Source organism: Gobius niger, assembly GCF_951799975.1.
Source record: "Gobius niger genome assembly, chromosome: 2".
In the NCBI taxonomy this organism is placed as follows: domain Eukaryota; kingdom Metazoa; phylum Chordata; class Actinopteri; order Gobiiformes; family Gobiidae; genus Gobius; species Gobius niger.
In genome coordinates, this window is record NC_136853.1 from 26,977,523 (window position 1) to 26,991,465 (window position 13,943).

General features: G+C 42.8%; 1 protein-coding gene across 1 annotated transcript; it reads left to right on the forward strand.

Moving 5' to 3' along the window:
- Positions 1–160: 160 nt before the first annotated feature.
- On the forward strand, positions 161–12,944 carry LOC306960215 (UPF0606 protein KIAA1549). Its single transcript, XM_079552575.1, has 20 exons — positions 161–293; positions 863–1,051; positions 2,375–3,571; positions 3,652–3,734; positions 3,940–4,239; positions 4,699–4,885; positions 4,957–5,016; positions 5,112–5,263; positions 5,821–5,998; positions 6,078–6,262; positions 6,336–6,541; positions 6,622–6,749; positions 6,946–7,154; positions 7,234–7,463; positions 7,556–7,691; positions 7,768–8,061; positions 8,134–8,186; positions 8,262–8,383; positions 8,488–8,642; positions 10,090–12,944. The coding sequence occupies exons 2-20, from the start codon at positions 952–954 to the stop codon at positions 10,312–10,314; spliced, it is 4,200 nt and encodes a 1,399-aa protein (XP_079408701.1). The 5' UTR covers positions 161–293; positions 863–951; the 3' UTR covers positions 10,315–12,944.
- The last annotated feature ends 999 nt before the right edge of the window (positions 12,945–13,943 follow it).

A 13,943-nucleotide genomic window follows, 5' to 3' on the forward strand; every position in this document is an offset into this window, starting at 1 on the left:
TATAGTATAGCCTACAGTCAAAAACGTAGGGGATCACAGGGGATTACATTTGGGAGGTAAAGGGGGATATCGTACCCCCCTAAGTGGTTGGACGCGGTTTCAATTTGGTTTGGGGAATCATAAGCCTGAAGTAGGCTATTAGGATGGCTCATTCAGTGATAGTTTGGCGATGCTGCGCTAGCATCATCATAGGGAAAACGTGCATTCACAATCGCCTGTTACCCGCGTAGGGAGCGCGCTGCGCGCCTATGTGAGAGGCGTGACGCGCCTTGACCGCATCTACAGGATGGCAGGTATGGGCTCCTTTGAGTATTACATGTGAACATAATATGAGAGGCAGCGGTTATATGCGAATGTAATGCAATTGAATCCTGGATGTCTGTGCGTTTTCTGTTTGACTGGTGTACAGCATGCAGATGAGGATGTAGCGGCATGCAGGCTCCAGCTGAGCCTCACGGGGAGGCGGCTCATATGTGCATCTGCTCCTCTCCGCTAATAAGGCGTTTTTCGGTGAAACAATCAGCGCAGCGACTAAATATGCGATTGCTAAATATGAGGGCATGCGGCAGTGTACTGGCTATGGGGCAGCCCCAGGGCATCTTAATTGCACGGTGGGTTCGGTAATGGGGTCATGGAAGAAGGTAATAGAACCGGGCAGACAGGTTGATTGGGACCATAGACATCAGCTCAGGCCTGTGAAGAAAGCAGATATTCAGTGGAGTACACGCACACTAGACTATACTGATGCGTTAAAGGGGAGAGCGGAGGAATGGGTCTTTTTTGTGGCCTTAAAAAATCTGCAGCAAACAGTCTAATTTAAATACCAAGTGTGTGCTTTCATGATGGTTTGTGCCTTCTGTAGGGCCTCCTGGTCTGTCCTAATGGCACAGTGTAGTGGGCTCGGCCCTTTGAGGACAGGGACCCGGACCCCTACACCTGAGTGGTACCCTAATGGACCTCGGAGCCATGGTCTACAGGCAAGCACTCCCCATACAACTCCTGATGATGGGCCTGGTGGTGCTAATGGTGACTGCAGGCGCATCATTTAAAGGTAATTCACACACACTGTTTATGTGTAGTGGCAAAATGGCAAGAGAAAGCCTCAAGTCTTCATGTTTGTCCTCCCACTCACTTTGCCACAGACATCTACTTAAAGGCCAGACATTGGAATTAAACACTTAGACTTAAGTCTGTTCCAATATTGTAATATTGATAATGATTAATATATATTTTATTAGTAGAAAATATTGATAGCTTAGACCAAATGATGAAAGTACCGTTTGGTGTAAGCGCATGTATTTTACAGTAAGCCTCTTACTATAAACTTACTTATAGTAAGGTCTTATACACTTGATATTAGAGAATAGATTAAAGAATAATACGCTTACTTGGTAGAGAGTGGCACTAAAATGATCAATATCATGATCTATCTATCTTTCCTTTCTGTATCTGTGATCTGAGGGCGTCATCTCCAGAATACCAATGAAGCGTCATGTAGCACGTGACGCACAGCACTGCGTCACTATGGCAACAGGGATGGGATGAAAGCACCTCAGTCAAGATTGTGTGAAGGTTGCTAGTATGGCTCAGTAGGCTACCATTAAACCAATCCTGCATAGTACCATTAAAAAAAGCGAAAAATGATAATAATTGATTGATTCTAGATTTCAATCCCTGGCATGTCCTGATACAGCACTTTAGAAAGTTACTTGGCAGGATAATAGACCATCCCAGCACATAAAAAACAACTGGTTTTGCTCAAGGAAAGTCAATCATCTAATAGTCCTTTATCTGTCTACATTCTTTTCTCGGCCATGCTCCGAGGGTTAGTACAAAAAGTATTTTTTACCAGTAATCAACCAGGTATGATTTAATTGCTGGTAGGGATGGGTGCTGTCAGTTTTTTTCCCCGATACAGGTACTTTAACAATACTATATTTCTCGATTCTGAGATCAATAAAGGCTTATCTTATAAGTACAATACCGATTCCTGAACAATGCTTTTTTTTATATATACTTATGCTAAAATATTTGTCATCTAGAACAATAAAACAGAAAAGTAATGAACCATGCAGAAAAGTAATGTTGCTTTATTCCATAAAATACCTTTTTTTATATATATATACCAGTAGTACCTAAATTTCTTTTTTGATATATATCTTTTAATAGTACCCAGCCCTAATTTCTGGCACCAGACATGGAAAAAGTACATGTAGTGCCCTTGTTGCGATCAACCTGTATTTGTTTATTTGTTTAGTTGGTGTGAGTAAATTGTCCTGATTATTTGTAAATCAGAAAACTGTACGCTGTATGCAAATATAAGTAATGGCACAAAGTTCAAACTTAACATGTCCGTCCTTCTGTGTCATTTTAGGAAGGCTCAACTCAAACAGCACAGCAGAATCATCTCCCTCTTTGGCTCTGAGACAACTCTCTTCTAGCCCTGACCATAGATACTATGGTACCATGGGCAGCACCGGCATGGCTGAAGACTCTGACTCTGGCGCACAAGGCATCCATCTCCTGCTTAGACCACCTGATCTGCTCTCTCCCAGCCTACCCCCACCACTGCCACCCCACAGCCAGCCCACCCTAGCCCCTCCTCCTCCCCACCCATCACTTGAGCAGAGCCCCTCACTAGAGGAGACCTGGGGCTCTGGAGATTATGTGGAAACTCTGTCCTTTATGGTGCCTGATGGAGAGGAGCTGGCCCTGGCCACTCCCCTGCCCAGTCAGCCTTATTATGATGACGACGATGGACACTGGGTCTCCTACAACACAGCCTTCCCCAGCCGGCCCACTCTGCCGCTTGTCTCTCATCTGTCTCCATCCCTGTCCACTCCCACCATAGGACTACATGCAGGACCTGCCCAGCCAGACCTGTTCCCCACCTGGGATGAGGACTATGATCCAGAGGACATGATGCCTCTGGAGCCCACTGAGCTGCTGTTGCCCGACATGAACAGTCTGGAGTATTACACCAACCTGCTGGCCCGGGAGAGGGAGCGGGAGAGGGAATGGGAGCGAGAGCGCACTGTGACAAAACCATCTATATCTCCGACTGCAACACAAAGCCCAACACACCCCTCTGCTCCTCCAACTAGTTCGTCTGTGGGTCAAGAGGTCAGCAGGCCCACACCTCCTTTGACGGTCCCACCAACTGTTCCAACCAAATTGAAGCCTTCTCTTGGCCCTACTCCCCCACCTAAGATGAAAGATTATACTACTATTATATTAGGGAGACCACCACTTCCTCCTTCAAACACTACAGGCAGAATGACTCCCTCTCAACGTTCACCTTCCCATTCAGAACAGCCAGATAGGCCTCCACTAATCACAGAAAAACCTGTTCAAACCACATCTGTCACCCATGCCTCTTCTACTACAACAACAAAAACCACAACAACAACAACTCCTCTTGTCACGACAACCAAAGCGATTGCCACAACTACCCAGATTACAGTGATCAGCCTGACCAGAACTCCACAAGTCACCACACCCCGGATTACTCCCCCTTCCAGGCATTACCTTTGTAATGTTACAAAACCAGAGATGTACCTTGTTAGAATTGGTAAACACATCCTCTTTTATACAATAACCCCACAAATCTCCAAGTTGTAAGTCTGATGTAATTTTGTTTTTTGTGTCCAGTGAGTTCTAAAGGCTCATCATCAAGTTTCAGTCCAGTCAGAGAGCTGCTGAGACGAGAGTTCAATCGTTCTGTGGAGCTTCAGGTAATTATTGTTGTTAGGTGAAGGTATGGGAACATAGCGGGAAATGAGGAGATGTTCTCGGGGACAGGGATGGGCATTTCAGCAAATTGTCGGAGCCACGTGATCCTCTGAGTAGTTACACCTCACCGTCAAGATTCCAGAGTAGAAAGTGCAAGTGGTCATATTCACTGTGCCGTCTTGACTAGATCTCTCTCTTTCTTCACAGTTTCTGAGAACGCCATCAAGTTTTGCTTTCCGCGTCGTCTCTGGACCTTTGATCTATACATCCATGTCTGTCATCAACGCCCTGCGACGGCCAGGGCGCACCTTTGGCCCAATCCCCACTGTATCACCTCTCTACACTGTACCAGACCTTCTCTATCAGATCCACACCATTCTGCAGTTTGTGCCCTCCCACATCGATGTCCGAGTGTGTAATTTCAGTGAGCGAGTTGAAAGGGGCCTGCTCATGGCCTACGCTGAGAGTCGCCGGCGCGCTCATGAGAATAGCAACATTAGTGTCCAGGTCAGTTGTGTACCTGTTGTCATATGTTGCATTTATGTTCATTTAATTTTATTTAGTAGATTATTTGATAGGGACATTTGAACATTTCTGTAAATGTGTCAGTATCGGCTGCAAAGACACTTTTCAATGGTATAATGCCAACAACAATTGTAAAACATATAGAACATTTTAAAAGTTGAGGCTACATACTTACATATAATTTGAAGTAAACCCATTAGCTCATAGTGTAAAACTGAGGCAGTGGGAAGATCAACATTGTGTGATTGAATTTGCAGATGTTTCGACTGTTTCTGGTTTGTGGTTAATAAATGACTGAATGGCGAGGCATGTGGTTGGTGGTGGTCCGGTGGAATCTGAAATTATTATTACTCCAAATTATAGATTGTTTGTCACAAATGACATTAATGTAATAATGTACATGTATATCTTGTATTATATCTTGCACTTTTGCGCCACCAGTTATTAAATATCACCTTTGGCGTGATCAGACCAGAGAAGCAACAGAAGGCTCCGGTGGACATCACTTTTGCAGTACGAGATGGGCGGGGCTACTTGACAGGGTCAGAGATCAGTGAGCACTTACGGAAGCTCAGCCCGGTTGAGTTCAGCTTCTATGTTGGATATCCTGTTCTACAAATTGCAGAGCGTAAGATGCATACACTGATGAAATGGTGTTGCTGTAGTAGTTAACTATTGACACATTCTTGTGATTTGCAGCCTTTCACTACCCAGAGCTGAATATTTCTCATCATCTGCGCTCAACATGGGTCCGCACAGGTAAAATTAGATCTATGTACTGTAATAGATTGAAATAATCTTAAATTGTCGTTGCTCACTCTGAAAGGGCTGTGTTTTGCATTCTGTGTTTTTAGTCTTGTTGGGTGTTCAGGATCAGCAGGTGGCTGAGAGAAGTTTTAAAGCTCGATTGGAGAGACGTCTGGCCCTTCTGTTGGAAGAAGGTCTGAGTGGAGCAAGTAGAAGGCGCTGGAAGAGAGCTACAGCAGTAGGCAACAACAGTTTACAAGTAAGTCCTAAATTCACCAAGACGAATAGTCGTAGAAATCTTATAGATAAGGTTTGTTCCAATTGTGTTGACATACAGGACGTGAATCTGCTTTAGGTTTTTGAAGCTAAAGGTATTACAAAACTAATGTATGATGATCTGTACTTTTTATTTTGAATACTTACTTACACTTAAATACTTCAGTAATAATTGGACGGCGCGGTGGTGCAGCCAGACGGGTCTGTCGATGTGGAGTTTGCATGTTCTCCCTGTGTCTGTTTCCCCTACCACTAAAACATGTACAATTGGTTCTCCTCTGGGGCCAGGACTTCCCTGAAAAAGAAATTCCTAATCTCAGTGGGACTTTCCTGGTTAAATAAAAGTCAATTCAAATAAAAAAATAATACAGGTAATTTGACTGAACGACCTGTACTTCAACTCGAGTAATATTTGACTTGAATATTTGAGTAGAATCTTTATTTTCCTCAAATAACAAAATCAAGTACTTTGACCACCACTACTCATACCAAATCTGAAATGTACGAGTCACTGCAGTGAGTAAAAGTACTTTGCATCAGGTGGTGCGGGTGGCAAAGCTGTCGGGGGCAGAGCGACCTCTGGAGATGTTGTACTTCGTGGAGGGCCCCGGTGGGGAGCGCATACCTGCAGAGGTCACTGCTGCCACTCTGAACCGTCTGGATCCGCAGAGAGCAGCTATCGTCCTGGGACATCGAGTTCAGAGGCCTTTGGCTCAACGTGAGACACATATGACTATATTTCTTAACATGTATTTGTGCATCTATGTTTTATCCTGTGTCTCTGTCACTGTGTCCAGCTGTGGAGACACTGTCGGTGCCTCCCGCTGAAACTCAGGCCAGCAGCATCTGGCTCATTGTTGGTGTGGTAGTCCCTGTACTCCTGGCTGTCTTCATCATCATCATCCTGTACTGGAAATTGTGTGGATCAGACAAGCTGGAGTTTCAACCGGATGCGATCAACACCATTCAGCAGAGACAAAAGGTCAGATGTCAACAGAGATGGTAATATTCTGCCAGTAATCCTACGAGGATCCTGACACACTCTGTGCTTTCAGCTTCAGGCTCCCAGTGTGAAAGGTTTTGACTTTGCCAAACTACATCTCGGCCAGCACAGCAAAGATGACATTATGGTGATTCAGGAGCCTGGGCCTTTGCCGGTTCCTGTTAAAGAGGCCACACCTTCAGACGGAGGGGATCTGAACACTCCCAAATCAAAAGGATCGTCCACTAAAGCTCCAAGGTCTAGTCGACGCAGAGGCAGGTCAGAACGTCAAAGCTGTGCCTGGTTACCGGGAACCAAAATGACAATATTGATCATGTGGTTGTTTTAATGTTTGTTAGAATGAGCCCATCAGATGGTGATTCACTTGGCAGTGATCAGTCGAGTGGCAGAGAGTCAGCGGAGGAAAGCACTCGCCCTGCAGCAACCCCTATTGAAGGAAAACAGCAGAAGAAGCTGCCCAAAAATGGTCAGAGAATTATATTCTGCTGAAAGTTTTAGATGCATAGTCAATATTGTGAACTAACAAAGTTTCATTTTTCTATTTCAATGCTGAAGGGAGGAATAAAATGGGTATGTTGTTGTTATCATTATTACTGTTATTATTTTAAAGAATGAATTCGTATTCTTGATTTTTTTTACACCAATACCTTCTAATCCTCCAGTTGCTACGTCTGGCAGTGGTCCAGAGGAGCTGCTCTCATCCTCGTCCATCTTTGACCATGTCGACCGCGTGTCAAAATGTTCTTCTGAGTGTACACGCCGTCAAACTAACAAGGTGCAGTTAATCGCCATGCAGCCACGTCCAAGCCCCCCCTCCCAACACACACCTCCACAACAAAGTCCCACCCATATAGACAAGCTCAACACTGAGGTACCACACTTGAACTGGCACTGCATAAACGGGGAGTTTAGTCTGTATTGAATGTAAATGTCTGCCTGGTCTAATGCAGGTGGCGCTAAGGCACAAGTCAGAGATTGAGCACCATAGGAATAAGCTGAGGCAGCGTGCTAAGAGAAGAGGTCAGTGCGAGTTTCCTTCCATGGATGATATCATGGATGCTTTTGGGGATGGTCCGGTGCAGACTGCTGCAGCACAGCGTCTTTACAGCTCAGCCCATGACCATATGGACTGTATTCTACAGACTGATGCCCCTTCACCCCCCAATGACTCGAGGAAAAGGTAATATTTCCAATTGTTTTAATTGTTGCTCGGCAGTAGAAACAAACATATATTGTAGATTTACCAGTTAAGATGCCAACATATTTTTACAGAGAGAGGCGCTCTCCTCGGGGGCGCCGCACTCAACAGGGTCCCGGGAGTCTTCCGGATACAGACAGAGACAGGTTGCTCATGGATCAAAGTGCCACTTACAGAAAATACCCAGGCCTGAATAATGTGGCATACATGGTAAATAAAATATTCTCCAGTTTTTAAGTAGACTTGTGCAGCTTACCTTGTTCAACAATTCCTTTGTATTTTGCAGTCAGACCCTGACCTACCCCCAGATCACGGCAGTCCCTCTCCTACAGATGAGGTGTTCGACTCCGCGCCCCCACCTCCTCCCTACATGCCCCCTCAGCCCTCCATCGAGGAGGCCCGGCAGCAGATGCACTCTCTTCTCGATGACGCCTTTGCCCTGGTATCTCCATCGTCACAGGGTAGCGCTGGGGTAAGCGGGGTAAGCCCTGCCCTGCCCTGCTCCTCTCCCCAAGCCCGCCGACCAGGCAGGCAATGGGGTTCCTTCCCTGCTGCCCCCACTCACAGCCCTTTCTCTGCAGTGAGTCCTGCAGCCGGGAACTATCTGGTAGCGAGATGTGAATGTTGATGACTGTGTCTTTGTCTCTTACAGAGATATGCAGAGCTGGGGATGTCTCCCACTTCAGTTCAGGGTCTGCTCCAGAGGTCAGTGTCAGCAAATTGAAACTTCAGCTGTGCAGACACATAATGCTAACATAGTCTCCTGTGTGTTCAATACAGACAGGGTCTGAGCTCAGGGTACGTCTCAAGTGGAGACCAGCTGCCTGAAGTTTATTTGAGCCGAGGGCAGTACGACGACCCCCCCTCCTCTTCTAGACCACGGCCTGTAGGGGGCAGTACAGGTATTCATAATTATCATTGTCATATTTTTATTAGCATTTTTTGTGAATAAAAGTGCCAAGTTAATTTATGATAATAATTTATGATAATTATTTATGATTTTTAGGTGCACATCTACACCATCTGACCCAAGTGGGCATTTCCAGTCAGATTGGTGCTTACCCCGGGGTAGGGCGCAGTATGTCAGGCCCCACTGGCTCTAGCTGGAACCAGCAGCACTCTGATCAGGACCTTTGCAGACCGGGAGCTAGTCGAGAAAGTGTGAGTGCTCAAGAACATATATGTAATAAGACATGAAACTATTCACACCCTCCACATTTTGTTATGTTACAGCTTTATTCCTAAATGTATTGAATTGTGTTCTTTTTTTCTCATTAATCTACACATAATACTCCATTATGAAAAAGTTTTTTGTTTTTTTTTGCAAATATTTTAAAACAAAAGACAGAAATATCTTACGTACAGGTGAAACTCGGAAAATTAGAATATCGTTCAAAAGTTAATTTATTTCTGTAATTTAACTTAAAATGTGAAACTAATATATGATATGGACTCATTACATGCACAGTGACATGTCAAGACTTTATTTGTTATAATTTTGATGATTATGGTTTAGTCCATTTTCAAAATATTCTAATTTTATGAGATTTTTGATTTGGGGTTTTTACAAGCTGAGCCATTTATTATTAAAATTATAACAAATAAAGGCTATACATTTCTTATTTTGCTTTTAACGAGTCTAGTATATTAGTTTCACAGTATAAGTGGAATAACAGAAATGAATGCACTTTTTACAATATTCTAATTTTCTGAGGATTGTATCGGGGCACAGGTCCTGGGAAGGGTGCAGAAAAGTTGTTGCAACATTGAAGGTCCCAAAGAGCACAGTGGCCATACTATTCATAATGGAATAAGTTCAGAACCACCAGGACTCATCCCAGTCCGCCCAAACTGAGCAATCAGGGGAGAAGGGCCTTGGTCAGGGAGGTGACCTCAAACCCAATGACCAGTCTGACAGAGCTCCAGTGTTAGTCTGAGGAAATGGGAGAACCTACAGACGGACAACCATCTCTGCAGGACTCAAATCAGGCCTATATGGTAGAGTGGCCAGACAGAAGCCCCTCCTCAGTAAAAGGCCCATGACTGCCCGCTTGGAGTTTGCCAAAACAACTCTCAGACCATGAGAAACAAGATTCTGTACTGTAATGAAACCAAGCTAGAACTACTTGGCTTGAATACCAAGTGTCACATCTGGAGGAATCCAGGCACCGACTCATCACCTGGAAAATACCATCGCTATAGTGAAGCATTATGGTGGCAGCTTCATGCGTTGGAGATGTTTTTCAGTGGCAGGAACTTGGAGACTAGAATGGATAAAGGGAAAGATGAAAGCAGCAAAATAGACAACCTGATTGAACATCTCTGGAATTACCAGAAAATAGCTGAGCAGTGACGCTCCCCATCTAACCTCCCCATTTGCTTTCAAATGCAGAGGACAAATTACAGTATACCTGAACCTGATGAATGGAAATATAGCCCAAATGCAGGTGTGCTAAGTTTGTTGCATGAAGCTGTAATCGCTGCTAAAGGCGCCTCAACAAAGCAATGAGTAACTTTGCCATATTGGGGTATTGTGTGTAGGTTGATGAGAAAAAAGTAAATAATTGTTCAGCTTTCACATTCCTGACTCTCTTTTCCTCTTTTCCAGGTGCTCTCGTTTCCTGAGTTTTCCTCTTCGTCTGTTTTCCAAATGCCTAGTTCATCATTACGGGACTCACCAGCTCCGCCTCTCCTTTTAACGTCTCCCACTCCGGAGTACCCCCCAGACGATGCGTCCCCCTCGGCACACACCTCAGCCTCTCTTATAAAGGCCATCAGGGAGGAGTTGCGACGCCTGGCACAAAAACAGACAGCAGTAGCCAGCTACCCCTGAAACACTCATTTGGAATAAGGATTCAACCTGTTTTTGTTACACCGTTCCTGTCTAAAGGATTTATGTTAAAGGCTGGAACATTGCAGTTTACTTTCAGACCGTGCCAATAAGACAAAGTGAATTCAGACCTCCAGTGATTTACAGGGTCTCATTGATCCACCATTCATGTCATTTCCTCATCGAACTCTCTTTTCTGATTCCACAAAGTGCTTCCTGGAGTGGGCTGTCCCCTTTCAAAGATGGACAGCACAACTCCTAAATTCCAAAAGTGGATCATACCTCTGTTTTTGTCTAAAGCGGATGTTTCATTTTGTTCCAGTGGAGGAGTAGATACCATCACCATATAAGTAGACAGAGACAGTGTTGCTCTCGCTGTGGTACTTGTACAGTTAGCTGTATGCAAGCTTCTTGTGGCGTCCTGATTCATTTAGAGCAAGTTTTTTTTCTTTCCGTCATGGTTCTAGGCAAAAGCTCAATAAGTAAAGCTTAATACTGCATTCCCTGATACTTGATGCGGAGGCTTTGACACACAGAAAAGTCGCAGCTTCGACTTGGTGGATGAAGCTTGCTGGCTCATACTATTCTCCAGTTCATGGTCGTCTTTTCTTGCTGTGGTGCTACCGTCAGTCTCTAGCCCAGTGATTCCCAACCTCAGAGTCGTGGACCCAAAGATGCGGTCCTTAAAGCTTCCCAAAGATTTTGAAATAGACGGTCCAAACTAGGTAGAGTCGAGTGTTTCATGTGGATTGTTGTTCCATAATCTGCTCATTGACCATTCAGACTGTAAGTTACTCCATTTATTCCCGAAATGGTCATTGGAAAAGGGTGTTTTGGGAAAGAAGTTGGGAAACACTGCTCTAGCCCTCCTTTCATTGCCATGCATTGCCTTCCGCACTCACCTCAGCCAGAGATGAGAACTCTGCTGATCCGCTTTATGAGGTCTTCACGGTCGACACCTGGGGATGGCATACAGTTCTTGTGGCATGATGACTGAAAATAATGTTTATAGAAATAATATCTATTTAATATTTGATGTAAATGGATAGAAACCCAATGAGCACAATATTAATGTCATGATCAAAGTAACTTATTTTTAATGCTTGTAAAGTCTATGAAAGTCTACGTTAAATCCTTTATTTTGATCAAAAAAGACCACGCTACTGTTAAATTGTTGTATTCTCCCTCTGTTTAAGTTGGCTGTATTATATGAGCCGAAGTTCTTGCTTGACATTGCTGCTTGCTTGTGTGCTCATTTGTTGGTGCCATTAATTAGCAAAAAAGAAAAAAATCCAACTTCTACATTGCTTTGACATAATGCTTTATGCACTACATAGAGAATCACTGCAGTTATGTAGTTTCATAAAAGTGTATGCCTAATCCTATATAGTGAGTCAGTCACGTAAAGATTGACTGTAGCCGTTTGGTCAGAAAATGAAAAAATATTGAAAAGGGAAAAGATGGTGACATGTTAGCTATTATTTTTTTAATTACCATAGCCTTATGCAGAAGAAAAGGAAGAGTTTTACAATATGCAGAAAGTTAAATTGTTAGCAAAAGTTATTTTATTGTGATGATGTGGACACTGTCTTGAGGCTTCTGTTTGAAGATGGTGGTGAGGGAGTTGTTGTGCACTGGTGGCTACAAGATTGGTTTGCTTTTTATCATGTTCAACCAGTTTGAACTCTAGCTGTTTGTGATGTACCCGTTAATGTCAGCATGCTGCTAAAAGAACAGTTTTTAAAAGAAAAATTGTTGTTCTACATCACATGGAAAAGTAAAAAGTGATTGTCACATCGTCATCCTCCATAAGATTGGAACTAGAGTATATAGACATCTAGTTTTTCTTTTTCTAAAATTTAAACGGTGGCTACAATAAACAATGTATTGATATTGTGTTGAATAGAAGCTATTATAAAGGAGAAAAAAAAACTATATTTTTGTTTTGTGGTTGTTACTCAGAATGGGACAGCACAGCAGCAGTGCCAAAATATCTTTTATTATTGCTCACCAGTTGGTGATGATCAACTGGGTACAAGTTACCTTCAGTACAAGACCTACACACACAATCACATGGTGCTATTTAACAACTCAAGGTGTGTCTAAGCTTGCCGAAGCGCCCACACATTTTTGAATGTTTTTTTTTCTTTTTATGTTGGTTTGTTCTTTCCCCAGAAACAAGAAAAAAAGAAAAAAAAACAAGAAAAAAAGATGAATGTTTTATGCTTTCTGTATGTCCGATCCCACTGCAGATGTTTCAGACAAAACAACTGTCCCTGAACTCTTACTCTGGTTTGTTCTTTTGGTTTCATTGGCCAATTGTTCATGACTGAAGCCAGTAATGTTCTGGTCAATCGATTTGTCTTTGAAAGTCCATCTAGCAGGAGCCTTTGAGTTCCTTTCACTTTCTTTGCACTTGGTTTACTTGAGAAAGATCCTCTATTTTAACAGTTATATTCTGATTGCATAACTTACAGGGAAAAGTCAACATTGTGAGAAAAAAAAAACTGTAGGAGGACATATTCAGAGCTGGAAGCTTCATGTGACTGGACCTGTTTTAACCAAACTCTGTGAGCTGCATTCTGTATTGTCGAAAAGATTGTGCTAAACAAGATTAAAGAAATTTGTCAAAGTTCAACCGTAAAGCCTTGTCTTTGAATCGCGGTCAAGTCGTCTTTCAAAATGCAGCGTGAGGCTGCGGCAAATGTGGGAAAATGTGACTTTAACCGTGAACATGAAGCACATTCTTGGAGTCATGGTTCATTTAATTTAAAAGAATGACTGTACATAGACAAGCATAGTTAATTTCAGCCCTCAAATTGCCTCAGGTTTAATTTGCAGTCTGCTTGACTAAGACCAAGCTCTTTTACGCCCCCTGCTGACAATTTTCATTTTTCCGCACCTTTATTATCCTAAGAGTCATCACGCATTTACGCTAATGTTAACAAAAAATACGACCACATTCATTTCATTTTAAACAAGAAATTAGAATGACTCATTGAAAGGAGTAAGGACCCGTATGTAGGGCCCATTTCACAAAACTAGGCTGTATATACTGCTGACCAGAGGTGGGTAGAGCAGCCAAAATAATTATTCAAGTAAGAGTAACGTTACCTTGAAATAATTTTACTCAGACAAGTACAATGTAGTGACTCAAATAAATACTCAAGTAAAGATTAAAAAAAATGTTACTTGAGAACTGTGAATACTGAGTATTTGAGTGTAAAAGTCTGATTTCTATGTTTCAGACCAAACATTGGCCACATAATGAGAAACAAAACTTGTAATAACGTGAAAATATTCCTAAATCCAAATATTTTCAAGGAAAATACCATAAAATAAATATTTCAAATAAATTGGTAAGTACTCAAGTAAAGACACTTCATTACAATATTACTCAAGTAGAAGTGATATTATTGAATGCCGATTGCAACAAGTGAATTTCTCCGTTGTGAGATCAATAAAGGATTATCTTAAAGTAAATACTTTTATGTAGGCTACAGTTTCCTCAAAAACTTGCTTTACTTGAGTAAATGTACCCGCGGCTCTAGTGTTGACTATCTTATTTTGGAAAAGCGTCCCAGTTTCGTTGAGCAGTCAGGTTCTTTCAGATGATAATCCCAGGCACAGCC